Here is a 27,806-nt window from a genome sequence, read left to right on the forward strand (position 1 = left end):
GCGTCATGATACGATAAGGTCTCCTCCCTGTGCAATCGGAGGTTTGCGAGTTGTGCATCTGAACGACGGCAATGTTCTTCGAGTCCTCGTCGTCCGAGTCAGCCATATCTTCTGAGCCCGCCGCTGAGCAGCAACCACTCCTCCAAGATGGACAAAACAGGAGAACCGTGGGCGATGGGCTTTCCGGTCCAGGGCTACGACCAAAACCCGCTGAGCACATAGCTCTCAAGGTCGTTGCGGTTATGTATTCTTGGTTCACCACGGGGATGCATGTCGCTTCTGTCGGGGTACGTTCAGAATCCCCAGCCTGCTCTGCCATATCGGGGAGAAAGACCATAGAGCTCAATTCGTCGAGGTTCTCGCTGACAATTGATTTTCAGGCCCTTCTGCCGCTGGTTCGTTTTTCTCTAATCATTGTCGATGGGACCGTCCAGGTTTAACGTGGAAGCTCCTGTCAACAGATCGAAACATACTATGACATCAAAGATGCTGCTGCAGCGGTCATATTTCTTGTGGCGGTTTCGGGATACCTCGTCGGCACCTCCCTTGTTCATACTGCTCACGTCAACTTTGGGTGGAGAGGAGTCTCCATTCTAGCAGGAATTTTTCATGTTGCGGGCGGCGTCGTGCTGTGGAGCCAGCCGTCCTATGCAATAATATTGGCTGCTTACCTCCTTGTGGGCGTTGGGACGGGGTTCTGTGACTCGAGCTTCTGCACCTGGGCAGCCAGTGTTCGCGAAGCAGACAAAATCTCAGGACTCATCCACGGTTCATACGCATTAGGATGCGTGACTGGCCCTATCATTGTTGCTGCTCTTGAGAAGGCGGCACTCGGATGGCGATCGTTCTACTTGGTGACGGTAAGATTGAGTACAGCCCTTGTAGGGCATTGCTGACCATGGACGAAGCTGGTCGCATTTGCGGTCGAGGCTGGTGCCATATTGATCGCCTTTCGCCATGAGAATGCTGCTAAGCACTGGGCTAGTACCTGCCCCAAGGAGAGTTCCGACATTGGATTTGCCGGTAGCTGGAAACCGATTTTCATGTGCAGTTTGTACTGCTTCGTCTATGTGGGCATTGAAGGTAGGGTCATCTTCCCACAGGGTCCTGTCCATTCAGACTTATCAAATCACTAACCCCTCCAGCATCCCTGAGTGGCTGGCTCACGAGCTACATGATCCGCAATCGACATATGTCTCCCTCTATCGCTGCTCTCGCAACTTCGCTATTCTGGGTTGGGATGGTCTTGGGCCGATTCTCTCTGGGTCCTCTTGCCAGATTAGCAGGCCTTCGATTGACAGTAATCGTCTTTGTCTGCACGTCTGTCGGCTTACAGGTTCTTTTCCGGTTGCAGGCGAGCCTGGCATTATCCTTGTGTCTCGCAGCCGGAATTGGCTTTGTCGCTGGACCTATTTTCCCTTCTGGAATTCTAACCATGACAAAGAGGCTGCCGAAAAGCATTCACGTACGAGCTGTTGCTCTTACTTGTGCGATTGGGCAGCTTGGAGGTGCTGGTGCGCCGTTTGTCATTGGAGTTGTGGCGCAGACTTCAGGGATTGAACGCTTGTTCGACGTGGTGCTTGGGCTATCTCTTACCCTGCTGCTTGTATGGCTTTGGTTCTCTCGGCCTCTAGCCATCGACTGCGTGGATGAATGATCTGCGTCACGACTGAACTGCCGTCTCTCGCCCTACCACTACTCGTCCTAGTATTGGTCATCTACCGACCAATAACACGGTCCTGCGCCCCGCCCGCATACGAGTAGGAGTTTTCCGTCCATGTTTCTGGCATCTTCCGCGTCTGGGACTTTTGCTGATCAAGACCCAAAAATCAGGTTGATGCCCTGTCGATCACTGCGTCATATCATGTGGCATCAACTTTGGCCTCGCCACAGTCTCTCAGCTTGTCGGAGAAGACATCCGCTCGCCTAAATACCAGGTCTTATTTGCATCGACCTCGTGAAAATTTGTTCTTTGTCTTATAGTCGTCTTATGCAAAGAGAGAGATCAAAATGGCGTTGACAGATTACATCCACCAAGTGCTCGACTACTGCTTGTCCACGGTCAAGTTGGTTCAGAACCGCCAAATAGGCTGGCGTACGGTCAATCGAAAGAATGGACAACCGGGCCGGGAACAGCAGCCAATATTCAAGAAGCTGAAACTGCTGATTTTGTTCAGCCGCTTTGTGGAATGGGTTGACACGACCAAGGCCATGCGACTATGGATACATGAGAAGAGTATCAAAGAAGGTGGGTTTCCCGCTGCAGCGTCCCTCAGACCCGCTATCGATGCTGACTGGTGGCAGGCCAAGAGGAAGGAACAACCACTTCCGCGTCTCGGATCAAGCCGTTCGTGGACTTTTACAACATCAACATGGACGATTTCGAGCCCTCCGACATCTCCCAATACAAGACGTTTGAAGAGTTCTTCGTGCGGAAACACAAGCCTGGTCGAAGGCCGATTTTCGAGCAGGACGACCCGACCAAAGCGGTAGTTGTCGCAGATTGCAGGCTCGTGGTGTACCCGACTGTAAAAGAAACCCAAGAGTTGTGGATCAAAGGGCACAATTTTACGATTGCAAATTTGATCAGAGATTCTGAACTGGCCAAGTTCTGGAGTGATGGCGCTATTGCAAGTTTCCGACTAAGTCCTCAAGACTATCATCGCTATCACTCACCTGTCGCTGGGACGGTCAGTTGGTATAAAAGAATCCCTGGCGAGTACTACCAGGTCGACCCTTTGTGTTTGCAGAGCGATGTGGATATCTTGACTGAGAACGCACGGTGCTGCGTGGTATTCGACACGAAGGGGTTTGGCAAAGTGCTGTACGTGGCAATTGGCGCAACAAATGTCGGAACCGTGGAAATCAATGAGAAGTGCCAGAAGGAAGGGAGTCATGTGGAGAAGGGCGAAGAGGTCGGTCTCTTTCAGTTTGGTGGTTCCAGCATCATTGTCGCCTTTGAGAAGGGTCGCATCCAATTTGACGATGATCTGCTTGAGGTTAGTCGCCAACAGATCATGATGGATGTAGAGGTAGGAATGAGTCTGGGGAAGGCGACAAAGCCAGAGTGAAGAATGGAGTGATCCGGTTGACAGGCGATGCTGGATTGGACGTAGTTTTGGAGTCAGGTCAAGTCAGGTCAGGTATTCCACAATCCTTCTGCTCTGGTACTGTTGGAGCAACTTGTCACCCTACTGTGTTAAGGTGGTCAATGGTCGTGAGATACAAGGCAAAAGGTGAAGGTGCAATGTCAATCAGGTGATGGTCGTAAGATACTGCGTCCCCATGATGCCCCCCATCACCCCCTGTCGGCTTACGTCACGGCGCCCGGATGGCGATATCCGGCTTCTGATATACTTAAGGATACCAGGATACCAGGATAACAGGCACCTACCAGGAATACCTCCAGACTACTTTCTGACGCCCTTTCAGACACAAGCCAGACACAATATTTTATCTTTCTTCATAGCCTTCTCACGTTAGCCTATCTCGTACTACCCAATCCCCCCATCATGTCTTCGCTTTCACAGTTCATGAAAAAGGCGGCCAAAGCCCTACCACCAATCAACAGCAAGTCATTCCCCGAATACTTTGACTGGCTCGGTCAATACAACGTCGTCTTACTGGGTGACGCCAGCCACGGCACATCGGAATTCTACGAAGCTCGCGCCGAGATCACGAAACGGCTGATCCAAGAGCATGGGTTCAAAATGGTGGCTCTGGAGGCCGACTGGCCGGACGCCGAAGCAATGGACCACTACGTCCGACGATGGCCCAAACAAGCCGGACGAGCCGAAGCCCACGAAGTCCCCTTCAAAAGATTTCCCACCTGGATGTGGAGGAACAGGGAAATGCAGGACCTAGCTCACTGGATGCGTGACTACAATGAGACCCTGCCTGCCGACCAGAAGGCCGGCATCTACGGTCTCGACCTGTACTCGATGGGCACGTCGATGCACGCGGTCATCCGATACCTGCAGAACGTCGACCCGGAGATGGCCAAGCAGGCCCGCGAGCGATATTCGCAGCTCATGCGCTGGGCGGGCCGAGAGCACCAGTACGGCCTCAAGATGAAAATGTCCGGGATGCAATCGTGTGAAAAGGACGTCGTCCACATGCTGCTCGACCTGCTGAAGAAGCGGCTCGAGTACTCGGCCAAGGCCGGCGACGGCGAAGGCTTCCACAGCGCGGAGCAAAACGCCGTCCTGGTCGTCGACGCCGAAGAGTACTACCGGAAGATGTACTACAGCGACGAGATCACCTGGAATCTGCGGGACCTGCACATGTTCCAGACGCTGAAGCGGCTGATCGACTTCCGCCAGTCCAAAGTCGTGGTGTGGGCGCACAACAGCCACCTCGGCGACGCCCGGTACACCGACATGGGAGCCCAACGCGATGAGATCAATCTCGGCCAACTGTGCAGGGAACGACTCGGAGTCAGTGACGTGGCCGTCGTCGGCACCGGCACGCACGACGGCACCGTCGCAGCGGCGCATGAATGGGACGGCGACATGGAAGTCATGAAAGTCAACCCTTCGCGAGAGGACAGCTGGGAACGCGTCGCGCACGACACGGGCCTGGACCGGTTCTTGATCGACATGCGCAAAGACCATTGCGACAACGCCACCAGGAGACACCTCGCCGCACCACGACTGGAGAGGTTCATCGGTGTCATCTACCGACCCATGACGGAGCGTTGGAGCCACTACAGTGTCTCGAAGCTCTCGAAACAGTTCGACGCCTATATGTTCTTCGACAAGACGCATGCTGTGGGCGCGCTGGAGAAGATCCAGCCCAAGACACCGCTGGCGGAAGCAGAGACTTATCCTTTCGGATTGTAATGAAGGATTGTAATGAATCGATGATATGATGGAACTATTCACAGTACCGAAAGTCGTGCTGCGCTGCATTTGATGGGGACAGTCCGGGCCCCCGTGACGCATTCTCCTGACGCGCATTGTATTAGTAGTTGTCGTTTTTATAGTGGCCGTTGCCTGCCGGAATTGATCACCGGATAGGGAGGCCCGGGTAGCAGTTCGCGTTCGCAAAATGGATGATGGCGCTGACGGCGACTAACGACAGACGAGTAGGCACGTGAAGATGAAGAGAGAGGATGGATTGCCTCATTATCAAAAGGAAGGACTGGTTGACAATTGCCAAGTCGTGGTTCTTTTCATCATTAGATTTATCTTGATTTATACTGTAGGCCAGGCCACTCATATTTAGCATACCGAGGTGATTTAACCTCAGGATAATAGTACTTATGTAGTAGGTCCCGAGTTGCTCTCTCAAGCCCAGAACTGCTTGGCCGCAGAGGCAGTGGCCGTCGGTCCATAGTACGGATTCGGCGGCACAGTTCCGGTATAGTTGCCATGCTGCGTCGTGAAATCGCCTATTTGACTGAGACTCTTGATGCGACCGAGGAGGAACTCGAGCTGTCTGTAGGCAGCACCGGGCACATACTGCGGAATCTCGTGCCCGGCCAGATCCACCGTGACCCAGGTCAGACCGCGCTCGGTGTGCGTCTTGCCCAGCAGGCCACCACCGCCGACCAGACCGACAGGCGTTGCCGGGATGGGCTGATTCTCCGTCTCCTCGATGACGAATCCGATGGACGGGTTGTACGGGGTAAAGAAGTCGGCGCTGTTCATGGGATCTTGGGAGAAGCCCTGTTTGCCGTTCCATGTCATGTTGTTCAGCGCCATAAGCGTTCCATTGGTGAGAAGGAGGTAGTCGAGTAGGCCGCTGCCGACGATGACGTTGTTGGTGCGTTCAATGACAGACGGAAGAGCTTCGAAACTAGAAGGGGGTGAGGGGTCACCTTCTTCGAAGAGGGTTGGGTCGCCGCAGATCGTGTAGTCGGTGGGAGGGGCGTGGAGGGCCTTTTGCACGTCGGAGCGATTGAAGTAGTTGTTTGGTCCCTGAAAGGTCAGTATCGAGGACTAGGACGGATTGAAGATATAGGGAGAAGATGGAGAATACGTACATCGCCCAAAGACGGGAAGCCTAATTCATCCCAGAGGAAAGGGCAGTAGTCTGTGAGGTGGTAGATGTTGAAGCACGGATTCACATAGATCGCGGCCGTGACAATGTCGTCCCAGACTTCGCAACCTGTAGGGGTGTAAGCTCATAGTCCCGATATCCTAATGACAGAGCGACGTACCTGGTGCAGTCACGTTTGGCGCAGTGAATTTGCCCTTGGGTGGGAACGTCAACGCTTCTTCCATGAAATCGAAGTAGCCGCACTGATCTGCCCGTTGGTTGATCTGCGTCATGAACGTGTCGTTGAGGGCGAAGACTGGGGCGAAGTAGTTCAGCGCCGTCACGGCCGGCGCTATAGCAAACAGCGTCAGCACGTCGGATTGACCATGGATACTATCTTACCATAAATCAGGACCTCATCGAGTCCGATACTCGGGTCGTTAATCTGGATACCCTTGACATTGTAGTAGTCCGTGTCGTTCTGGTCCAGCATATAGCTTGCGATGTACGGAATATATTGGCCAGCGTAGGACTCGCCAGTAATGTAGACCTTGCTTCCTGTCATGTTGAAAGTCGTCATGAAGTTCTTCCAGAAGCCCGCAAATTGTTTGGCGACATCTGCCTCATTCTTGATCTTGGCCGGGGCACCTTTTGCCGCCGGTGAGAGACCAGTCCCGATCGGCTGATCAATGTAGATCATATTGGTGAGGTTGGTCCACGAGAACGGGTTGGGTTGAGGAGCGTAAGTGCCGCTCTGCCAGAGAAAGGGGCCATGCTCTTGAAGCAATCCATCCAGAGAGCTACAGCCCGGTCCTCCGTTTAACCAAATGGTGATCTCGTCAGACGCCGCGGGGTTATCAGACGGGAAGAACCAGAAGAACAGCTGATTCTCGTTGGAAGCATTGTTGTTGATTGACAACGTGCCGGCATATGACTCGCCAATGTCGAAGTTCACGAGAGGAATTCCAGTGCCATTGACGGCGAATTCTAGATGGATTTTAGTTCGCTGCTTTTCCGGAAAAAGGTTGTGAACTTACTCTTCGTTTTCGGAGTCAGATAGCTGGATGTTTCACGCTTTGTCAAAGGCAGCGTCTCTGGTGTGCTGCGGGCCACTGCCTTCTTAGGCGCGCGCTTGTGGGGGTTTGACACAGCAAAAGCGCCGGCTGCAAAGCATGCTGCCAGGAGTGTTTCGACGCGCATTTTGTCAACGAGTCAGCCAAAGTGAGCAGGAAAGAAGAAGCACGCAAGCGACGGGCAGCCTTTAAATGTCGACCGGTCAACGATTCTGAAGCTATCATTTTCCCCGACTTGCTACCTGCTCGAGTGACGTACATAGCGCATTCAGATAGGAAGGTTGCATTGCGAGCCAGGATCTTGATTGTGCACAAGAGGCAGGCCATCAATAGGCGAGACTCGTAGGAATTGCTTGATGTTGCTTATTCGCCCCAGGACGGCGTGGAGCAAGTGGTCAATCCTTACCTGTTGGAGCAGGTAGCGGTAAGCTTCAGAGCTAGTGACCAGGATGTAACGATAGCTATGCTCGTGATAACTCATCGAAGGTTGTGCTTGTGTGTCATCGAGCAGCTACCCGGGAGCTTTGTTCATTGCGATACCTGCAGAGGGCACATATGTCGTTGAAGCTTCAAGTTTTTGTGGCACAAAGACGGGGAGGACGCCACAAAGTGAACACGAGAATAATGCAGGAGAAGGCATGAAGGAGGAGGAGATCTTCGCTGCAGGCGAAACTAAGCAACGGACGGAGCCTCGGCACATGCACCTCCCGTGCCGACTTCTTGAGCTTCTTCTCGCCTTATCAAGCGCCACTAAAAGCTTACATTTCCCCGCATCGGTGAGGGGAAGCCCGGATACACGTGACCCAACCAGCGAGCCTGGTACCGAAATAGCCGCCATCATCCGCCCACTGATTCGTCGTCTTCCACGCGGTATTTTTGTATTCCCCGAGCAGCTTCATCGCGTACTGTCGTGATGGCACCACTGCCAGGCTCCACGTAACTATCGTGAGAGGTACGTCCGTGAGGTAAGACTTGTGCCTTAAGGCTTTGCTGAAAATGACATCGGAGAGGGTCAGCTTAGCCTGAAGCCTCACGCCCAAAAGCAGCTGTCCAAGCCGATGACTCTACGGTCACTCTTTCTTGGGTTTGTGCCACAGCTACTAGTCTTGAGAAGATGTGACAGTCAACCGCTCACGACCAGCCACCAGGCCCGGAACAGACACCCGAGAATCACGAGGAGGGGGTACCCGAATCACATGGAGCGCAGCCTCGCAGTGTCGTTTGATCACTAGTTTACCGCGACATGACTTTGAGTCCCATCGATCTGAACACGACTGCCGAAGAGTAGCCTCGACAAGACTCTCCGCTAGGCTGAACGACCTCTGCAGACCGAATTAACAGCGTCATTGAAAGGGCGACATGAGGATGACTGTTCCCGAAAATCTATGATCGTGTCTCTTGGTCGAAGACATGCGTTTAAGCATCCAGCCATGGATATTGCACACCGGCTATATTACTATCCTCCGCAGCGGCAGACTATGATTTGCGCTATCATACATCCGAAAACGGGCTCCTCCACAGTTCTGTGCCACTTATCCGGCACTCGACAGCGACCTCATCTCATTCCGATACATTCCTGATCTATCTGCCTGCGCCGTCCAGGCCAACCATTGTTTTTGATCTGCAAAGTTTGTTGTTCTCTCACAGTCCTTGGCCTCCTGCTCTGAAAGGTAAACCACCTCCAGCTCCGTGGCGTCTCTTTGGGCCATGGCGGCAGTCTGGATATCTGCGTCGCGGCGTATATGGATGGCCCGCCAGACGGTGTCCTCAATACTCTCAGCCCACGTGGTATACCCATGACCGCGCATGAAGACAACCTTTTGCTCCGGAAGATCGGTCGGCGTGTCGCTCGGCTCCATCTCCTCGTCGGGAGACTTGCAAAATCTCGCCGCCAATTCATGGCCGATGTATGCGGTATTGATCAACAGGTTCTTCGGATGCGAGTCTGGCAGATTGTCGTAACATCTGGCAATGTCGAAGATGGGTGGCGAAGTACCTATGAATCCAGCCATTAGATAGCTCGGTTGCAGCATGCTGCCCCAACTATTGCATAGACCGTACACGATCGCACTCAGACAGTGAGCGTGGATAATGCTCTGTACACCAGGGTACATGTGATACATGGAGCTGTGCGCGTAGAGTTCCGTTGTTGAGGATAGTTCCTGATTTATTTCGCATCCTGGATAGGGACTTGCGACTGGCGAGCAGTCGGCGACGTGCCATTGACTTAGATCACTCTTCGAGGAGACAAGGATCGCTGGCGTGTTGCTGGTGAAGAATGTCGTGGGATCCTGAGGATTGCGCACTGATATCTGACCATGTTCATCGAACACTTCATGTTGGTGAAGGATATGAAATGCTGTGATGAGGTCTGATAGGACATGGTCCAGGCTGTGGTCCACCTTGTCGGGTGCCATGGCTACCGACTCTTTCTCTACTCGACACGGGACTGGAGTTGTTGGTCGAGGTTCAGCTTGATGGCAAGTGCGCTTTTCATTGCTAACAGGTTGAAGTCGATAAGGTCGTTTTTCTCAAAGACCAAGGACAGAGCAACCTTGTAGCTGAGAATCCTGTTAAGCGCATAACTACGTCATTTTTCCAATGGATCTGATGAGAAGGCAGGTCGCACAGCAAGGTTCGCGTAGTAGTGGCTGAGTGTGTATGGCCCCGGAAGAGCATATCCTGTCGTCCTGTCGTGCCGGGGTCTAACTCCCTGGGCTGTCATTGGTTCCTGGAGACTGCAGTTTCTGGTGATTGGCTGAAACGGTGGTCAGGTTCGCTGTGGGCGACGAACCACGCCAGTTCTGACATGCACAGGACCGGGATCATTTTCCAAGCCGTCCAACGAACTATCGCTCAAAGATCTCCACGGAGTAGAAGTCCGTTATGGTAGGATGAAGGGGCTCTGATCTACCGGATCGCGTGAAAATATCAACAAAAATCCTTCCAGAGTCACTGGGAGAATATATTCATAAATGGTTTCACAGGGACGATTGAGGTCCGGATCCTTCTCCCATTGCGATAGCATCGCCTGTCAAGATACCGTAACGTGTGGTAGAGGAACGGACAACGGCCATCGAACCGATCTTCTTGCAGACGAGCAGAACACATTACCACGTGACATACACAAATATTCCGCACACCTAATTGGACAGCTAAAGGGGAAAGTATGGCGAGGTCTCTTGGCGAGCATCACGTGATCGGTTTTGAATTTCGCGTCTTTGTTTGTTGATCTTTTGTTTTTGTCCTCGGCGGATCCCAAAACAACAACGGCTCGTCTGGAACATTAAAGACTAGTGACGGACTGGCAGACCAGGCGCCCATGATGACGCTGTGGCTAAAGCTTGAACTACCGAATTTCCAACCTTTGTCCCTTGACCCCCAGATGAGAACCGACATACCATAGCAAGGGCACAAGGCCGCGCCGTTCAAGCCAAGCCCCTGCTCTGCTAAGGCATTTCGTTGTGATACTCCGTAACAGTCAGGGATTTGCCAACAGCGGTGCCTGTCGCACCCAACTCTTCTTTTCTATCTCTTCCAGCACCCATCTGACCAAGCTGCCTCTGCTAAGCTCCGTGCTTCCCGCGAAAGCTTGGTCTAAATTACCTGCAATCACCGTGGCATGAGGATCCCCGTCTGTCAGATGCGGCACGCGGAACACGGTCCAGTCGAGCCTGGTGCGCGCGTGGTCCTGGTCCTGGTCTCCGTCCCCAGATCCAGTTCCAGTTCCGGCTTTGACCACGGCCTCGGCAATGCCCTTCATTTCTGCATTGCCTTGCGGGGCGAGCAGTCTCGGCAGCCAGGTATAGAACCACCATTTCCACGGCATATTCTTGCTCTCCGAGGCATGGCAGAAAGCCGTTGGTGTGCTGAGGACCAATATGCGGGAGATGTTGTACGTCTTCACTGCGGGTAAGACGGCGCTCTGCAAAGCGTCTGCGATGGGGTGAGACTGGTCGCGTGTGAAGACGGCCTTGAACGAAAGGTAGGCACCAAGGAACGAAACGACCGTGGTTACGGGCGGGAAGGCCGGATCCGTCGATGATCCTGAAAGTGCCTCTCGCAGGGCCCGGACGTCGTCGAGCTGCCCTTGCACAATTCTCATGGCAGGATTGGGATTGTTCGTCGCCGATGCCGGCAACTTGGCTTTCGAGCCTGGGCGAACATACAGCGTAAGTTTGGGCATCTGGGTTTTCTCGAGGGCGGCGTCAATGAAGGCCAACCCAGAAGCACCGGTGGCTCCCAGAAGAAGGATGTGCTGGTTTTCCATTGTTACCAAGTACCTTTTTTCTATGAGCCCTGTCTAGACAAGGCCAGGCTGAAGGCGTATAAATCGATGACTCGACGGGTCGCCACGGGTGTAAGGACACCATCGAGGGACAGGTATTAGGGCACATATATATAAGTGTCACCATTCAGGCACTCTACCCTACCTAGGTGTAATTGACCTGTGCTTGTCTTGCCTAAAAGGCTTGGTGTATGCGATATCCGAGGAATCATTTCTCAGCCTGGTCGAATTCGTCCGTGTCGGCGTTGTTGCGCTCCGATGCAGGGTGGGCGGTACGAGGTCAGCCTCACTAACTTAGCCCCAGCGTGCCCCAGAAAAGTCCTTTATAAGTACTTCTGGAAGTGCACACCTAGACGCATCCTCCTGATCCCTCGACGACTGCGGTACTCCAGTATTCGGCTCACGAGACATAGCTTGGGATACGGAGTATTAGTGATAGGCTAGCCACCTGCAGTCAACCGTTGAAAAAAGTCTGGAAACGAGGGCGGGGCGCTGGCATTATCTTCCGTACACACACAGCCAAAACCTGAATGCCATCTACTGTATGTCACACAAGCTCTATAATAGTACCTCCTGGGACGGGCACCCGCATGACATGTTGTCCCTGGCGCCTAGTGCATCTAAGCTACTAGCAGTGGTCTTCGACGGGCGAGCGCAGAAATACTAGCCTAGTAAGTACCGCCAGCAAACAGCGAGCAGGAGATGGGACTGAACGACGGCGGTCAACTCCATCCACCGGTCATGGTTCATGCCTCGACCTGACGGAACACATTTTGCAACCTTGCCATCGCCCCCCCCCAAGCCTTGCGCTAGCAACCGCCCGGAACACCACACGGCTGGAATAAAAACCGTCACGCACTGGCAGTATGGCATGAACGCAACACCTGAATCTTGAAAATATCCAGCAGCCCATAGTAAGGGGCCAAAGCCCAGCGAACCGTCAAGAAATCGTGGCGACTCACGGAGAGATCATGCAACATACGTTGAAGAGCATCCGTCCATTTCTCACCATGAACTGACGGGTTGACCAAGCAGTATTACTTAACCTGATACTAGTATTAATACTCGCCAGCAAAGCAAAACGTGCATGTGCGGTAAGGGGCATGAACAGCACATGGTACGGAGTAATCCAACGTGTCGATGCTCGTAGGCTCCGTGGAACGACACGATTGAGCGATCGGGATCTTGCATACTATGTACTCGTATTTAGTCGTCCTGAACCAACCGGGAAGTCGAGTCTGAGCTTGTTCTCGACTCGGGTTGTGCGAATACTAGTAATGCAATCCATCATTCTAGGACGAGCACCATTTTTCTTCTTCTGAAACTTGAGCAGGAACGAGGTTGACTTGAGGGACGACATTCAACGGCAGGGTCATTTTTGAACTCAGCTATCGTCCATCGACAACAGCCAGTGCACCATACGGAGTACTCACCTCGCCATGTAACGAGAAACATTACGACAATAACCGCAAGAAACAGAAAAGAACCAAGACGATTATTTTTCAAGGTATAGTATTCAAAACCCCTGGGACGCGCTCCTGTTGGGAAGACAAGAACGTGCCCCAACACATCTGCAACTATGACAAACGAAATGGTCAAGAAGGTGGCCAAATGGCAAATTGCACAATAGCACTATGTCGATGTCTTGGTGTCAGTGCTGTAGATCCCCCTAGATGACAATCATTGGTCGTTAAAGTGATGCAAACAACTTCTTTGCCTTGATGCATAGTCGTAGTATTGGACCCAATATGCAGCGGATTCGCCATCCACCAACTTTATGACCAAGTCACGGCGAGCGTGGCGCTGGAGCCCATACCACCACAGCCACCGGAGGGCGCACCCGCGTATGTGCCAAAGTTGGCACCGGGCTGCGATCCGTTGGCGCAGTTCTGGAGCTCATATCCGGTCGTGCAGACGTCGCTGGAGGGGCAGACGAACACGCAAGTATCCATGTCCGTGGTGCAACTTGGCCCAACGACGCTGAGGCTGTGTCCGTTCATGTTGACTTCACGGCTGACATCGACGACACCGTAGTCGCCAAAGGTGAACTCCATCCATGTGTTCGAGGCTTGGCCATTGACGAGCTTCGTGTCGCCGTAAATAGCCGTGCAAGCGCCGGATGCGCCGTCGGCGAAGGACACGGTGAGCGAAGAGCCAGCGGCGATCGATGCGGTGATGGTAGGCTGGACGGCATTGATCCAAGAGCCTGCAACGCCCCAGCAGACGAGCACGATGTCTTCGCCGGCATTGTTTTGCATGTTGGCCTTGTAAGGACCGTCCTCAGCCAACCAGGCTTGTCCGTTGGAGACGGCAGAGTTGACACCCAAGCTTGCAATACCGAGGGCGGAGAGCTTGCTGGCGTCACTATCGGTCAAGGCTGTGGCACGTTTCCTATTTTTGGTCATGTCAGTTTGCCTTGTGTTACCATGCATACATCGGGGCGCTTGGCTTACTGCTCGACATGGTTGTGCTTGCGTGCGTGGCTGTGGAAGGCCGAGTGCTGGTGGCTGATGGATGCAGCATATGCTTGGCTAGCTGCAAGGGTGGCCAGCACCAAGGTGTTGATTGCGAAATGCATCTTGTCTGTCTTTGTTTTTCTATGTGTTGAGTTTGACTCGTGTGTGGTTTGAGAAGTTCGACTTCTGAGAAGGAGTGGCTGGACTGATGCGAGGTATGGACGATCCCAGATCGAGTCTCTGTAATGACTGTGCGAGGGAAGAGAGCGACGAAAGCGAGCGTGCTTTTCGCGTAAAGGAGTGGACGCGAGCGTAGACTGGTACGGCTGGGGAGAGAAAGAACGGACGACGTCGAAGAGAGACGTCTGAGCAATATAGTCTGGACAGCACACTTGGCGGGAAGGGAAGAGAGAGAGACAGGAACAGACAAAAACGCAACAACACAAAGAGGTCCAGGGAGAAGCGGACCCAACACACAAAGCATTTCGGAGCAACAGGACCAATTGGCATGCTGTGCCGGGGATGACCCCCGAAAACTAGCCATTGGCGTGGCGTTCGACGGCCCCAGAGCTCCCCTGTCAGTGCCCAGGTGAATGGGCCTTGTTAGGCTTTGGGTCCGCTGGCACCGCTGGAGTGAAACGCTCTAGCTTCTGCCAATTTCCAGGCGCTTGGCGAATGGTGTTGGTCGTTTCTCTCGCGTACCTGGCGCCAACTGGAGCTTAACCGTCGCCTACGTCAAGCGGCGTTGTAGATCGGACTCGACCATTTGGCGCTCATTTCGGCATCTGGCACCCTCTGGCCCTTTGACAGAAAAGAAGGGGCTGGGGCCCAAAAGGGAATACTTCGCTTCGATTGCTGTCTTGTCAACTCCTGGAATGTGGCAGAGCGCGCGTTGACACAAGGCTGTTCGAGGCGCGTGGTGCTCAGATGCGCTGCCTGATCCAGATGCTGTGCCCCTGGGCCTGTGCGGCGAGCATCTTGGTGGGCTAGGCAAAACTCCGAGAATGCTAAGACAAAGACCCAGTCCACCAAGGATAACCTTGCCATACGTGAACCAGACGTTGCACTGGCAGTCATACGGGATGCATGACTACATTGTATGCAGCTTGCTGCCATAGGCAGCGACAATAGCCAACAGCATGGAGAATTCCTGGTGGGTATTCCCACCAATAGTATGTAGTCGATCTAGATTTTCACCAACCACCTCAGTTTAGCTGCAAAAGTTTGCCAATGCAGCGGCATTAAGATGGGATGACCCTAGCATACTCCGTAGAACCTTGTAGGACATGTTCTGAGGATTTCGCAGACTGTATCGGAGTATGAGAGCATGCCATGTGGGTTTTGCATTCTATGAACCGCATCCAAAGAGGGTCTATCGCAAAAGCGTCGAGGTGCAGCGCAAGGGTAACGGGGTGCCGGTAAACCTCCACAACCTACAGGTTGGCTTATCGGTCGACTGCTTCAGCGTTCACCAATCGACCGTGATACTCCGAGTAAAGACACACCACACGGAGGGCGTTATCGCTGACATCTTTTTACCAGCCGGCATAAACTTGGAACAAAAACGTCAGAGGTATAGACCACCGAACCGTGAGGCTTACGAGTTTGCTGCGCCGCAGAACAGATGTCTTTTCTGTCGCAAATCGCTCCAAAAGGAATCGTGTGTCGTGCACTGCGGATTGGTGGATTCGACTTCCAAGACTCAGGTGGATGTATCCGAGCATTTTTGCATTCAAGCTCCATCTAGCGGCCAGAGACCACTTAGATCTGTGCAAGCGAGAGGAACAGGGAAAGAGAGTTTTCGTCCATGTGCAAGAATATGAGTGGACGGGTTGTGCCTTGAGAGACTCGCGTGCTGTCTTTTTCTCCGGAAGGCGTTCGCCTCAGTGCCAAGGCTCGGCCCAGAGTGACCTGTGCATGGTTGTGCCAGGTACGAAAATCCTCTTATTGGGTGTGCCTTATGTAGTGGAGGCAGATGATATGCGTATTCCTTATCATGGCGTCGGCAACCTTGATAAAAAGCATGCATAGCTCGATAGTCCCATCGGGAAGGGTTCGGTTTTCACTTCGGCGGCGTTGACAGTCGACCAGTGATATCCTGAGCGCAAACAGAAATTCATGATTGTCTCCATCACCACCATCTTCCGAAGTTTGCGCTTCCAGCTTTAGTGGCCGTTGGCTCATTCGGTCGCCATCTGCGAGTTGACAGTCCCGACCAGTGAGCCAGTCAGCAAGCATAACCACTCCCTTATAAACGTTCAAGACTGAATTCCGGTGCTAGCGTCTTGGAAAGTTGATAGGTTACCGGCAAAGACTTTTGACAAGGACATCCGCGTAATGGTCCCCGAGACGGTAGTCTCTGCAGGGAAAAGCTTCCAATCCGGAGTCTTGCATATGCACTTCGACGCCGCAGGTCTCGGGTCCCTTGCATGATGACAACTGCACTCACTGCCTTCTCTGCAAGATGTAGTCGGTGGCTTGGATCCAGCCCATTCATACGCTGGCTTGTGTTTTCGCCTTTTACGAGAACCGTCCAAACATCCTTGGTTGGGCAGCAGCATCAATGTGGGGAGGACAACACACTCTGTTACTCTGCCTCTGTTCTCAAGGATACGCTTCATCAGGCGAAAAGGCAGTTGAAGAAATTTTTCATCCTCCAGGATTGAGATCCGACCAGGGATACAACGCACGTACTGGATAGCCAGACAGACTCGGAACCGGATGAAGCCAAGGAAGAAGGATTGGGGGATTCTGCCATGATGTGGATTGTCCGAGGGAAAGCCTTTTGCCATTCAGAGTGCTCGTGGACGGTTGTGTTTTCCTTTCCCTTCGAGTGAAGTGATACGAGAGCGAGCGGAGTTCTCTAGCTCGAGCTCTTCATGATGAATCGATCCCTAGACCAAGGGGAGGCAACCGTCAAGACTTTCTGCGGATCAATGCCGCAATGCTGAGCAGCTGGGAGCGGTCAGGAAATACAGTCTTGGGATCTGCGCGTGGCACACTGATGACCACAGCGCAGTCTCGCCATTCTGAGCCTGGAAAGCAATGGACTAGACAGGAACAGCTCGTTCACCTTGTTGTATGCTTTGAATGCCCTGCCACGCCTGAGCAAGAGCAACCCACGCAACATCGTTTCTCCGTTCCGCCAATATTAGCAGCGAAAAAAGGAAGCTTTGCCTGTGTGGTTACTCAGCCACCGAACTCCAGAAATCTGTAGTAAACTCCCTAATGCACCTCCAATCTCAGATCGGAACCTTCTGTTTGTTCTGTGGAGTCTCCTGTTTGGAACAGCTCGACGCTTACGAAATTACGCTTGCGTGGCGAAAAGATCACGGGCCAGCATTTCGCCCTGTTCACGACCTCATTTCGTTTCGTTTTGGATGGATTCCGCATTGAACACGAATCGCCCCAAATATTAGACTTGCAATTTGACCCAGGACGAGACGAGGACAATCGCGTCCTGCACCAAGTCACTTTCTGCGTAGGGAATTTCGGTGTGAAAGTGTGAACTGCGTAGCCTTGGGTGATCGTTGCTCAAATACCACTTGTCGAAGAAACCGAGAAAGGCACCATCACACGTAGTAGATGTTCACATTTCAGATCATATCCTGGGGTCTCAAATATCATACATATACGCTCACCTAGCTCTGAGGTTCCTGTAGATCTGACAAGACCGAATTCAGTATAGGTGTGCATGTCGTGAGACATTCTTCGACCGTCGAGTCAGTGGGTTCCCATGATTCAGTGCCGCGTAGGACTGCCTCCGATCAGTGCCTTTCCTCTCTCACAGCAGTAGGTGTCTGCGTGGTGTGCACCATTGACAAATGACAGTGACGCGTCGTTCACTGAAATCGACCCCTGTCTCCACATATATAAAGCAAAAATCCGTCCTATACCACGGGAAGTGGTTGTGTCCTTTGGGATCTTCGCACACGCGAAGGAAAATGCCGCCCTCCCCACTCCCAGGCCCCATTTCGCGGAGATTCCAGGCCACCATAGACAAGTAATTCATTCAAGGCGGAGATCGAGACTTGCTAGTCCTATCGCTCGGAGTACCTAGAGACCCCGAATTGGAGCTAAAGTCAATAGCACCACCAATAAGCTGAGCCAACCTCTGCAGCCTGGGCCGCTGAATAGGTTCATAGTAGAAAAATCGCTCGTGAAATCGTTTCAAGACGTCCGCCGTCTCGACATCCGGGTTGAACTCCCGGTATCGTCGAATATTCTCAGGCATACCAACTTCGAACAGCTGGTCCAGATACCACTTCTCCTCGTCACTATCGACGACGGCGCTCATGGCACCAAGGGCGAGGATCCACATTTTGACCTCCAACAGACCTCTCCATTGTTGGGTCGGCAAGTCGGCAGCTTTAAGGGTGCGGAGCAACCGGGGTGCATTCAGGCCTGCGATTCTCATCACACCCAAGGGTACCACCATGGCGGTCAAGATCCATATGAACAACGCAGTCCGTATCGCTTCATGAACCGCGTCAGAATACCGAGTAGCCAGGAGTCGGTACCTGACTGCTGAATTGCGCCAAAGAAGCCATCTCGCAGCATACTTTGTCGCCTCTGGCGATGAGCCTGTGCGAGCATGAAGCAAGACCCAAGCGCACTCTACAGTCTCAAGAATGCTCTCAACCAGCCCATCTGGCAGATAGCCGTCGGTCAATACATCTTGCAAAGCCGGCGCAATGGTGCTGAGATCTCGTGGGGCGACGAGCAACATCTCAGGTGGAGTCACCGTAAAGTAGCCGCCAGGATCATACTCGCAAGGCAATTCACATGGTTCCATGACACATGCGGACACATTTCCATCGCCAATAATAAATGATTCTCGGATGGACTGATCCGGTACCTGAGCCAGCCCACCCCACGAGTCGAACAAAGACTTTGCAGCGCGCATGTGTATTCTGGCCGCTTCCCAGTTTTGGCGGTACGCTTCTCCCGCGTAGAGATGGAAGATAATCAGAAGGAGCTGATGCTTGGAAGCGGAACTAAGCGAACTGAATCGTCGTCTGACCGCCATCAGAGCGTTCCCCATAAACCTGTCGGTTTGTTGACCGGGAATCATATCGACATTTTCTATCCTGGCTGCCATACAAGCCAATATTGCATTCATCTCGACCTCATTCTGCATCGCTCGTCGTATAATGGCCGTTGAGGAGCTCTGATAGGTATACTGCCCCTTAAGGGTCCAGCTCTCCGCATGCCAGACGCTGGGGTGGAACTTGTCGCAGAAATAGCGACATAATTCTGCAATGTGAGGGTCCATCTTGACCACGGAAAGGCCAAAGGGATCAATGGAATCGGAGGTCAGCTGGCTAATATCTCTTGGAGAGTTCAGAGGGCTATCAGGGTTCAGCAGTAGTTTCGCTCTCTCGTTGATTTTTGATGCTTTCACAGCTCCAGGAGACAGACTCCGAGAGCGTCTGTTGAAATGCACCTTCGGACGTGCTTTGCTGGAGGCTGTAAGACGAGCAGTTTTGGATTTCGGGCTGGGTCGAGCAGGGAGCGGTTTCGGGGCTGTCACCCCGCTTTCAGCAGACTCATCTTCAGCGTTTGAAGGTGATACTGAAGAGGTCGGTTTCGTGGTGCTTGGGCCGGGCTGAAGATCGTCGCTGGTATCGGCAGTCTTGCTTGATTTAGCGTTACGCCTGCCTTGAATTCCCGAGCGGCCTTTACTGAGACCGGAACGTTTGTGTCGGCGACCACGTTGGACGTGAGAGTTGATGGAGGATTGTTCGGATGCATTACTGCGCGTCAAGGACGCACTGTCGGCATCCTTGTTGACGAATAAGAATTGCGGCGCCATGATCACGCGTCACGATGAAGTCTCCGGAAGGCTTCATTATCAACGTTGTTCGTCTCCATCACCAGTCCAATGCCGAAAGTTGAGCCAGGCGCATAAGGGATGTGGAAATGACAATGACCAAATGATGATTGAGGCGCAGAATAGATGCGATGGTACTCCGTATGGTTGAAAATCTGGGGTGAGACGTTAGGAAGGTGATGGATGGTCGAGTCGAAAATACGAGGTGGCATTTTTTAGCCTCGGTAAGGTCCGTCAGCCACGCTAATCATTCTCATCCCGATTCCCATCACATCCATCGCGCCATCCCAACGGCCACCCAACGGCCACCCAACGGCTGTCAGAAATTCGAGCACGATCAATGGGTGGCCTTAAATGCGGGATAATGGGGATGGGTTGCATTGCTGCATCCCCCTTGACATCAAACTACCTGGTACACACAGGGTACCGTCTTACGAGTACAGGCACTGGTGAAAAGGCTGATCTGCATGACGATAGATCGAGAGTCATCGAGAGGCACCTCAGCTTACGATGGGAACTCTAGGCGAAGATCGTGCTCATGCCGAATGACATCGTCTCATTACTATACAATAAATACTAGATCCCTCCATGCTTCAGGACCCGTCCAGCTTCCCACTGTTGTTCGCAAACTTCTCATAGAACTCGAGAGTCATGGCTGCCAGAAAGCAGGGAATCTGCTTCTTCTCCTTGACCCAGAAGTTCACCAGATCCCTGATCTCTTCGCCAAAGGCACTGTCTGGGCCGCCGCTGATCTTCATTGTGCCATTGTCCCCGTCGAAAACAATGTAGTGCTCGTCTTCCTCATCACTGTCCTCGTCGGCATCCTGGGTCTGGCCGTAGTACATGCTGGATACTTTGGCTTTGCCGTTGGGTAGGAAGTTGACCTTGTATCCAAGCACACTGGCAATAACATCGCGGAATTCGGCGGCTTTCTGTGTCCAGATCTCCCGTTGTCGTCTCATGCGTTTCTCCTTCTCCGCCACAACCATCTCCATATCCTTCAGATCAAGCTTGAGTGCATCGACTGTGCTGACAGGTACGACCTTCACGCCCTGGAGGTCTTCACCTCGTAATTGAGCCAGCAGTCCTGCATTTTCTTCCTTCAATGTTCGCAAGGTGGACATCTTAATGGCTTCGGCCCTGGCTGTAGGGTTGTCTCGAAGCTCTAGCATCCGAGTCTTGGAGGTCTCTCGCAATGCCTTCAGCTGTGCCTTGGTAGCCTGCAAGTCTGTGGCCAGCATTTGAGACTGCTGTGCAGTTTTCTGCAATGCGATCTGTAGGTTCTTGTTTTTCCGCAGCAAAGCTCCGAGCTGTGAGTGACTCTCGCCGTCTGGCTCTTGCGACTCTGCAGATCGTTTGGTGCCTCGGGCCTCCTCTGGCTGCGCAGCTGCAGGAGGAGCCGACTCCAGCTTCGACATATCAGAGTGAAGGGTCTGCACTTCAGTCTTATATTGATCAACCAGGGTTTCAAGTTGCTTGATCTGCTCAGACCGTAGGGCATCAAAGTTCTGGTTGTCCATTAATATTGTCTCTTCGGTATCAAACGTCTTCAGCTGTGCGCGCAGATACTCGACCTCCTTGACCGCCAGCAATCTCTGGCGTTCGAGCCGCTTGTAGGCTTTGTTGTCATTAGCAGGCTCGGTTTGTGCCGCTTGCAAGGATTTCACTTTCTCCAACTCGACCTTGAGGGATGCTTTGTCCGCATCTAAGGCTTTGATGATTTCGTCTTTCTCGGTTAGATCACTCTCGATTGTGCCTAATCTGTCCATGACCGAAGCACATTCGATGCGTTGCTGGATCAGCGCCTTGACAACCGCTTCTGGAGATCCGAATTCGTTCTCGCCATCACGTTCCAGCAGACTGGTCCACGTCCGCTTCTCGTCTTCGAGGATTTCCTTCTGGATTTGGGCTTCGCCCAGTTGCCGTTCAACATCTTTCAAGACTTGAATTTCGATTTCCAGCCCGTGTTTCTGTTCTTCAACCACTTGTACGCTGCGTTGTGTCTCTCGCAGTCTCCTCAACTCATTAAGTTGTTCTCTGTTCATCTGCTCGAGTTTCCGGATGTGAGCCACTTGGTCTGACAGTTGGTTCTGCAGGACCGTTAATGCCTCACTGTCTGCGGAGTGCGACTTCAGCGCAGACACCTCCGCTTCGAGACTCTCGACTCGTGCATCTCGCTCTGACAAACGGGCCTGAGACGCATCAAATTGGCTCGATAAATCTTCCAGCTCTTGTTTCATGCTGTCAACCGTCTCTTGCAACGCCGCACGTTTCGCCTCGACATCGTCCAGCTGGTGTTTATGGTGTCTTTCTTCATCTGCTAATCGTGCCTGCGCATCCTCCGCATCTTCCTTAAAGGATGAGGTCTGATCGTGGAGGTCTCGTAGCTTTCGTTCCAAGGTCGTTCTCTCATTGACCCATTGGTCTTGCGCCTCACGTAGTTCTCTAGCGATTTCTTCCTGTCGCCGCGTCGCTTTTTGAGCTGCGCTTTCCGCATTCTGCAATTGTAAGTCGACATACCCGCTGACCAACTGGCTGCAAACGCACCTGGTACTTTTTGAAGTCTGCCTCTGCTCTAGCTTGCTGTTCCCGAAGTTCCTTGTCGTGTTGCAGAGCCAGAAGTCCGCGTTCTTGTTGGAGATTCTTGAGTTCATATTCCAGCGAATTTATCTTGGCTCGCAGGTTCTCATCTTGACTGTGGTCTGCCATGAGTCAGGAGTCTATTCTTGTTTATATTTCCACCTTATGCTAACCTTGTCTGGTAACCGAGGGCTGGCGCAGTCTGGATTGTCGCAAAGGTGGTAGAGGATTCTCAGTCGCTCCGCCAGAGATGAAATCGTAGCTGGGTTGCGTGCTACTTATTCTGTTGCCAGCCTACCTGTTATTAGCCTGCAAATTTCGCGACCATCTCCAAACTACGTACCGCGGACGATGGGCGTGGAAGTGACGAATGAACCCCAGAGACGCTTTGTCGTCTACCCGAGATAGAGGTCCTTGACGTCGACAAGCGCAACCTTTTCGATGCTGGAGAACTCATGGCGCCCGGTGTGCAGTCCCAGAGAGTTCTGGCTGGACTCGCGCCGACGTTCTGTGTTCTCAATGTCTAGTCTTCTGTTTACATCGACTGTTTACTACGAGGCAACTTCGCGACGCAGTCCAAAGTGAAATCTGCTTACCTAAGCGTTGCTGCTTTTAAGAAGCCTACCTCGATTAGGCTAGTGACGCATAGCGCTGAGGTACGTAGTATCAACGTGGAAGCATCTTCAATGAGAAAGAGCGTACAGGACTTCCACTTATCGAGGCCGCCGTGCTGAAAGAATCACGCAAGACGGGTTTTGCATACCTCTATGTGTATGAGACTTGGGATCTTTCTGACCCCGTACTCACTGATAATCTAAATGCTATTCAACTTTTCGAGTCCTGTTCAACCCAAGGATTTTCTAGATCAGAATGACTCTATGGCTTTTCTTCATCCCATCATGTCGCGATCATTTGACTGAGGACGTTTGCACGGTAGGTCTCGGACCTTTCAAACAGCGCATCGTGGGTACCCGCGTCCACACACTGCCCGGCCTCGATCAAGAAAATGACATCGGCATGGCGGATGGTGTTCAGCCGATGTGCTATGACCAGGACGGTGATGCCTTGCGTCGCGATCCTCAAGTTATCTTGCAGGATCCTCTCGGTCTCGGCGTCCAGCGCGCTGGTCGGTTCGTCGAGGATTAGCAGCCTGGGCTTGCGGACCAATGCACGAGCGATGGCCAACCGATGCTTCTGCCCGCCCGACAATTGGCTCCCGTTGACACCGCAGAGAGTGTCGTAGCCTTGTGGCAGCTTGACAATGGTGTCGTGGATGCTGGACAGCTTGCACGCTTCGATCATGTCATCGTCTGAGACCGATGTCCCCGGCCGTGCCCCCAGTGAGAGATTGAAGCGTATCGTGCCATCGAAGAGCACACCATCTTGCGGCACAAGGGCTATGTCGTTGCGGAAAGATGTCCCAACTTGCTTGGTAATGTCCATTCTGTCGATCAGGATCTCTCCTGAGCTGGGCACGTACATGCGCTCCACGAGTGATGTTATCGTTGATTTGCCCGCGCCGCTCGGCCCTACAAGCCCGGCGAATTGGCCAGGCCGAACATGAAGGCTCAAGCCGCGGAGAGCCGGCGCACTTTGACGAGCCGGGTAGGCAAAATGGACATTCTGAAACTTCACCTCCATACCACCTTGTCTGTTCGGCGATGCAGCTTTTGTTTCCGCAACGGCTTCAATATCCTTGTTGCGGGACCCTTGTGGCCCTCGGGCGGCCGAACCTGAGGATCCCACTTCGATCACACTGGTGATTCGCGCAACGGCCCCTCGAGCATTGGTGATCTCGGGAGCGAGCGCAAACATCTGGGACCAGAGCTGAGCGCTGACCAGCAAAGAGAAGACGACCATGATGAACTGCGTCTGGCTGTACATCCCGCTGAAGACCTGCTTGGATCCCCACCAGAACCCCAGCGCAAATGCCAGGTTGCCGACGAAGTATTGCAGGGCAAGCCAGAGATTGGCGTAGAAGCTGATGGCAGTGACTTCTCGTTTTGGCGCGTCGAGCGTACTGCGATAAGTGCCTAGAATCTCATGTTCGAGCGCCAGGGCCGCGACGGTCTTGATGGAGCTAACGGCCTCGACGCTGATCCCGACCGACTTGTTGAAGGCGTGCTCGTGTTTGTCCGCAAACCGCGCAAGGGCACGTAATTGCGTGAGTCCGACCCCCAGGAGAACCGGCACAATGGCAAGACATACCAAGGCAATCTTCCAGGCTATGATAAGCGTCATGATGACGGCCGCGACCAAATTAATGCAGATCGACAATATCGTGCCGATGATGGACCCGCTCAGACCAGCAATCTGATTGCCGTCGCTGGTGATGAGCGCGAGTAGGCTGGACGGAGTACGCCCCTTGGATTGATGCCACTGCACATCCTGCTCGAAAAGAGAGCGAAAGAGGGACACGCGGATAGCATAGATGGCCATCTCGGAGACCCAGCCAAAGCCTACCCAGCTTATAACGTTGGCAAAGAACTCTATGATGGCCAGTACGAAGAATAGCAGCGCATAGAAGCGGCCACTCCATCGGATGTGGTCGGGAGAGCCACATGGACTTAGTCCACTGACGGTATGGCCAAAGATCACGGCATCGGCACAGTACGCCCCGCCGACAATGGTGGCGCCCGCGAGAGCAAAGACCGCCACCAACGCATGTGGACGTATGAAGTGCGACATGGAGCTGATCAAGTATCCGAGAGACTGGCTCATCGGCGTCTTGTCTGTCTCAACGGAGGACTCGGGCTTCAAGGACTTTTCATTTTCAAAGTCCTCCTTAGACACATCGATCGAGACATCCTTGCTGATGCCCTCCAGGCCTCTGTCTGGTTTCTCAACGTCGGTCACACCACTTAATGACACTGCTTCACCAGTCCGCTGGTCGGTGGATTTGGTGTCCAGGTTTTGCAGATTCACAAGGCCAGCGTATGAACCTTGCTTGCTCATCAGTTCTGCGTGGGTTCCTGCTTCCAAGATCCGGCCGTTTTCCATGACGACAATCTTATCTGCCTTTTGGATTGTGGAAAGACGATGAGCAACGGAGATAACGGTACGGCCTTCTGAACAACGATCCAAGGCCTCAAGAATCTCCGTTTCGCTCTGCGAGTCGAGGGATGCCGTGGCTTCGTCAAGGATAAGGATCTTGGGGTCTTTGACAACGGCCCTGGCAATGGCAATGCGTTGCCTTTGCCCTCCGCTGAGCCGTGTGCCACTAGATCCAACGATCGTTCCCAGGCCCTCTGGCATCTTGTCGATAAAACGCGCAGCGTCGGCGATCTCGGCTGCGTGCTGGACCATATTGAGGATTCTTTCCACTACTGGGCCTTGTTCTCTGGCTGCCTCTGTTGCGCCACGGCCTTCCCTAATAGCGGCAGCCAGCAATCGAAGATGTGGCCCGTACAATGCGTCACGAAGACCTTCATGTTCCGATGCCGTAGAGTTCACCAGCCCATGGGCGATATTCTCCAGAATTGACCGATCGAGCAGGGTGGCTTCTTGCTGGACAATACCAATCAAGCTTCGAACCTGCCGCGTATTGAGCTCACGAAGGTCGTGGCCGTCTAGGACGACTGAGCCCTCGGTTGGGTCGTACAGCCGGAGCAACAGGGCTGCGACAGTGGACTTGCCGCTACCAGAGAAGCCGACGATAGCCGTATTTTGGCCTGCCGGGAATTCCATGGACACATTGTCGAGCACATTTTGTCCCGGTCGCGACGGATAGTAGAAGGAGACGTCTTGCAACTTGAATTGGCCGGTGGTATTGGCGGGCAGTCGAAGTCCAGTGTCTGCAGTCCCGTCAATCCTAGACGGTCTGTCGATGTCTTGCTTCAGTTTGGCGAAGGATGCAGAAGCTGCTGCAAAGATAGCCAGAAATGGCGTCATCTGGCTGAGGATGAGGCTGGCTATCCAAGGAATATATCAGCTCTTGTCTGGTTCGAAGCAAGGCGATGGTTGCGCCCAGAGTGGAACTCACCATCCACCAGAAGGAAAATTACGGTGAAAACGCTACCCACGGTGGTTCCTCTGCCATCGCCTTCGACTGCATCCGCAATCATGTGGCTACCCTGCCAGAAAGCCAGCGCATCCGCCGCGTAGGCGATAAAGTAGATGAAGCCGGCTTGAATACCGCTAGCAAGAGCCTTTTTGATACCTTCCTTCCTGGCCAAGCGTAGGTGCGATGAGAAGTTCCTTTCCAGCTTATCGTTCGCATTGAAGGCATGGACAACGGCAACATTGGACAGTGCCTCCGAGGCCACGGACGAAGCTGCTGCAAACCGGTCCGAGACACGGGACGAGTACTTCTTGATGAAGTATCCGCCTACCAGCGACATGGAAAAGTAGGCGGGCACCAACGAGACCAATATACCAGCCAGCTTCGGAATCTTGATGAAGGTGACGATGTAGGCGGTGACGAAGAAAGAAATGCTCGAGAGGCAGATGCCGACCTTCTCTGATGTCCCCATGCGTATCATGGAAATGTCGCCGTTGAGCCGGGACGACACTTCCCCGCTAGGACGGCTGTCGAAGAAAGCAGGCTCCTTGTGCAGCAAGCTACGGAGGTACTGCTCACGCAGACGTTGTGCTAGCCTGGCGCCTCCCAATGACCAGCTCACGAGGTGGATGTACATGAAGCCGAATTGGGCGATGGCGAGGTAGACCACGTATAGGACCTTGCTGTTGACGTCGGACTGGTATTGCTGAGTACTGGCGGAGCTTTGCACGCCGGACGATGCTTCGGAAGCGCAGCCTTGGTTGTTGAAATCATCGAGGAGCTGACCGAAGATGATGCCCAGCAGCGGAAAAGGCACTCCAGAAGCGATGGCGCTGAGTATTCCAGTGACCAAGAGAAGAATGTCAAGTTTTGATGGCTCTGTCTGGACAAAGATAGCAAAGTATCCGAAGGCTTTCTTTAGCCGTGACGAAGGGGACAACTGAGTATCATGTTAATACCGCGAGCGTCATGAGTAGAATCACCAAAGTTACCAACCTTTGTTGTATTCCCTGGGTTGACAACCTGCTGATCTGGCGGTGCGTCTGCCATGGTTGCAGCGGGCTTTCTAGGTATAGATTTGATACCTTGGGTTGGTGGTGGTGGTGTTGTTGCCGGCTGAAGCAATTTAGCAGAGCTCAAAGCAAAGCTCAATCAGCCTCGCCTTTCCTCAAAAGTATCACACTCCATCTTCAAAGACAAGGCAATTGACCTCGATGACGGTCACCGACATTGGTGGATCGCCTAGTAAGTACAACAACATTTTTCCTGAGGTCTTGTCGCTCAATCCCAGGGCCCTGACAGCGATTCCCAGACCGATATCGGAATGTGTGATATTCTTGCTTGGGATGGGCAGAGCCTTCCCTGCTTGGCTCCATGGCACTTAGGAAAAGGAGGAGCCAGCAGTGGCCATGTCTGGAAAGTTGCTCAATGGAGTCTGCAGCTTACGATCCTACTACGTACATACGTGGTGCGACGGGCATCAAAGATAAGATATGATTGATGGACATGATAAGATTACCCAAAGATCGCCGTTGCATGGCACTCGATAGCGTGGGATTTACTGGATCTACGTGGAGCTAGGCTAGCTGCATCA

The 27,806-nt window shown here is 53.0% G+C and overlaps 10 protein-coding genes across 10 annotated transcripts; 3 read left to right on the top strand and 7 right to left on the bottom strand.

Moving 5' to 3' along the window:
- Positions 1 to 71: 71 nt before the first annotated feature.
- On the top strand, positions 72 to 1,657 carry PV05_08788 (uncharacterized protein; the record flags this gene model as incomplete). Its single annotated transcript, XM_013458326.1, has 5 exons — positions 72 to 287; positions 381 to 395; positions 462 to 860; positions 909 to 1,083; positions 1,146 to 1,657. The coding sequence occupies 5 exons, from the start codon at positions 72 to 74 to the stop codon at positions 1,655 to 1,657; spliced, it is 1,317 nt and encodes a 438-aa protein (XP_013313780.1).
- A 282-nt stretch (positions 1,658 to 1,939) lies between these two features.
- Positions 1,940 to 3,220, top strand: PV05_08789 (phosphatidylserine decarboxylase). The gene is made up of 2 exons (XM_013458327.1): positions 1,940 to 2,248; positions 2,305 to 3,220. The coding sequence occupies exons 1-2, from the start codon at positions 2,011 to 2,013 to the stop codon at positions 3,069 to 3,071; spliced, it is 1,005 nt and encodes a 334-aa protein (XP_013313781.1). The 5' UTR covers positions 1,940 to 2,010; the 3' UTR covers positions 3,072 to 3,220.
- Positions 3,221 to 3,396: 176 nt separating this feature from the next.
- Positions 3,397 to 5,293, top strand: PV05_08790 (uncharacterized protein). Its single transcript, XM_013458328.1, has one exon. It carries the CDS (start codon positions 3,513 to 3,515, stop codon positions 4,839 to 4,841), a length of 1,329 nt encoding a protein of 442 aa, XP_013313782.1. The 5' UTR covers positions 3,397 to 3,512; the 3' UTR covers positions 4,842 to 5,293.
- On the bottom strand, positions 5,146 to 7,708 carry PV05_08791 (uncharacterized protein). The gene is made up of 5 exons (XM_013458329.1): positions 7,020 to 7,708; positions 6,385 to 6,969; positions 6,164 to 6,334; positions 5,987 to 6,111; positions 5,146 to 5,921 (listed from the first exon to the last, which is right to left on the bottom strand). The coding sequence occupies exons 1-5, from the start codon at positions 7,180 to 7,182 to the stop codon at positions 5,289 to 5,291; spliced, it is 1,677 nt and encodes a 558-aa protein (XP_013313783.1). The 5' UTR covers positions 7,183 to 7,708; the 3' UTR covers positions 5,146 to 5,288.
- Positions 7,709 to 8,587: 879 nt separating this feature from the next.
- On the bottom strand, positions 8,588 to 9,472 carry PV05_08792 (uncharacterized protein; the record flags this gene model as incomplete). Its single annotated transcript, XM_013458330.1, has 1 exon — positions 8,588 to 9,472. One exon carries the CDS (start codon positions 9,470 to 9,472, stop codon positions 8,588 to 8,590), a length of 885 nt encoding a protein of 294 aa, XP_013313784.1.
- A 1,064-nt stretch (positions 9,473 to 10,536) lies between these two features.
- PV05_08793 (uncharacterized protein) lies at positions 10,537 to 11,325 on the bottom strand (the record flags this gene model as incomplete). Its single annotated transcript, XM_013458331.1, has 1 exon — positions 10,537 to 11,325. One exon carries the CDS (start codon positions 11,323 to 11,325, stop codon positions 10,537 to 10,539), a length of 789 nt encoding a protein of 262 aa, XP_013313785.1.
- A 1,513-nt stretch (positions 11,326 to 12,838) lies between these two features.
- Positions 12,839 to 14,238, bottom strand: PV05_08794 (uncharacterized protein). The gene is made up of 2 exons (XM_013458332.1): positions 13,797 to 14,238; positions 12,839 to 13,734 (listed from the first exon to the last, which is right to left on the bottom strand). The coding sequence occupies exons 1-2, from the start codon at positions 13,919 to 13,921 to the stop codon at positions 13,119 to 13,121; spliced, it is 741 nt and encodes a 246-aa protein (XP_013313786.1). The 5' UTR covers positions 13,922 to 14,238; the 3' UTR covers positions 12,839 to 13,118.
- A 2,995-nt stretch (positions 14,239 to 17,233) lies between these two features.
- PV05_08795 (uncharacterized protein) lies at positions 17,234 to 19,798 on the bottom strand. The gene has a single exon (XM_013458333.1). The coding sequence runs from the start codon at positions 19,612 to 19,614 to the stop codon at positions 17,812 to 17,814; it is 1,803 nt and encodes a 600-aa protein (XP_013313787.1). The 5' UTR covers positions 19,615 to 19,798; the 3' UTR covers positions 17,234 to 17,811.
- A 375-nt stretch (positions 19,799 to 20,173) lies between these two features.
- On the bottom strand, positions 20,174 to 22,739 carry PV05_08796 (uncharacterized protein). The gene is made up of 4 exons (XM_013458334.1): positions 22,556 to 22,739; positions 22,386 to 22,506; positions 22,180 to 22,334; positions 20,174 to 22,130 (listed from the first exon to the last, which is right to left on the bottom strand). The coding sequence occupies exons 1-4, from the start codon at positions 22,667 to 22,669 to the stop codon at positions 20,226 to 20,228; spliced, it is 2,295 nt and encodes a 764-aa protein (XP_013313788.1). The 5' UTR covers positions 22,670 to 22,739; the 3' UTR covers positions 20,174 to 20,225.
- Positions 22,740 to 22,922: 183 nt separating this feature from the next.
- On the bottom strand, positions 22,923 to 27,666 carry PV05_08797 (uncharacterized protein). Its single transcript, XM_013458335.1, has 3 exons — positions 27,209 to 27,666; positions 26,195 to 27,152; positions 22,923 to 26,123 (listed from the first exon to the last, which is right to left on the bottom strand). Exons 1-3 carry the CDS (start codon positions 27,260 to 27,262, stop codon positions 23,110 to 23,112), a joined length of 4,026 nt encoding a protein of 1,341 aa, XP_013313789.1. The 5' UTR covers positions 27,263 to 27,666; the 3' UTR covers positions 22,923 to 23,109.
- Positions 27,667 to 27,806: the final 140 nt, after the last annotated feature.

The sequence above is a fragment of the Exophiala xenobiotica genome (genome assembly GCF_000835505.1).
Source record: "Exophiala xenobiotica strain CBS 118157 unplaced genomic scaffold supercont1.5, whole genome shotgun sequence".
Taxonomy (NCBI): Eukaryota; Fungi; Ascomycota; class Eurotiomycetes; order Chaetothyriales; family Herpotrichiellaceae; genus Exophiala; species Exophiala xenobiotica.

Coding starts and splice junctions, on each gene's coding strand:
- PV05_08791 (XM_013458329.1), bottom strand. CDS start 7,182: ATGCGCGTCGAAACACTCCTGGCAGCATGCTTTGCAGCCGGCGCTTTT. Junction 6,970..7,019: donor TCTGACTCCGAAAACGAAGA/GTAAGTTCACAA, acceptor AAATCCATCTAG/AATTCGCCGTCAATGGCACT. Junction 6,112..6,163: donor GCCAAACGTGACTGCACCAG/GTACGTCGCTCT, acceptor ACACCCCTACAG/GTTGCGAAGTCTGGGACGAC.
- PV05_08794 (XM_013458332.1), bottom strand. CDS start 13,921: ATGCATTTCGCAATCAACACCTTGGTGCTGGCCACCCTTGCAGCTAGC. Junction 13,735..13,796: donor AAGCACAACCATGTCGAGCA/GTAAGCCAAGCG, acceptor GACCAAAAATAG/GAAACGTGCCACAGCCTTGA.
- PV05_08796 (XM_013458334.1), bottom strand. CDS start 22,669: ATGAGTTCTCCAGCATCGAAAAGGTTGCGCTTGTCGACGTCAAGGACC. Junction 22,507..22,555: donor TTCCACGCCCATCGTCCGCG/GTACGTAGTTTG, acceptor AATAACAGGTAG/GCTGGCAACAGAATAAGTAG. Junction 22,335..22,385: donor GCCCTCGGTTACCAGACAAG/GTTAGCATAAGG, acceptor GACTCATGGCAG/ACCACAGTCAAGATGAGAAC.
- PV05_08797 (XM_013458335.1), bottom strand. CDS start 27,262: ATGGCAGACGCACCGCCAGATCAGCAGGTTGTCAACCCAGGGAATACA. Junction 27,153..27,208: donor ACCCAGGGAATACAACAAAG/GTTGGTAACTTT, acceptor CATGATACTCAG/TTGTCCCCTTCGTCACGGCT. Junction 26,124..26,194: donor AATTTTCCTTCTGGTGGATG/GTGAGTTCCACT, acceptor TTCCTTGGATAG/CCAGCCTCATCCTCAGCCAG.
- PV05_08789 (XM_013458327.1), top strand. CDS start 2,011: ATGGCGTTGACAGATTACATCCACCAAGTGCTCGACTACTGCTTGTCC. Junction 2,249..2,304: donor TGAGAAGAGTATCAAAGAAG/GTGGGTTTCCCG, acceptor GACTGGTGGCAG/GCCAAGAGGAAGGAACAACC.
- PV05_08795 (XM_013458333.1), bottom strand. CDS start 19,614: ATGGCGCCGCAATTCTTATTCGTCAACAAGGATGCCGACAGTGCGTCC.
- PV05_08790 (XM_013458328.1), top strand. CDS start 3,513: ATGTCTTCGCTTTCACAGTTCATGAAAAAGGCGGCCAAAGCCCTACCA.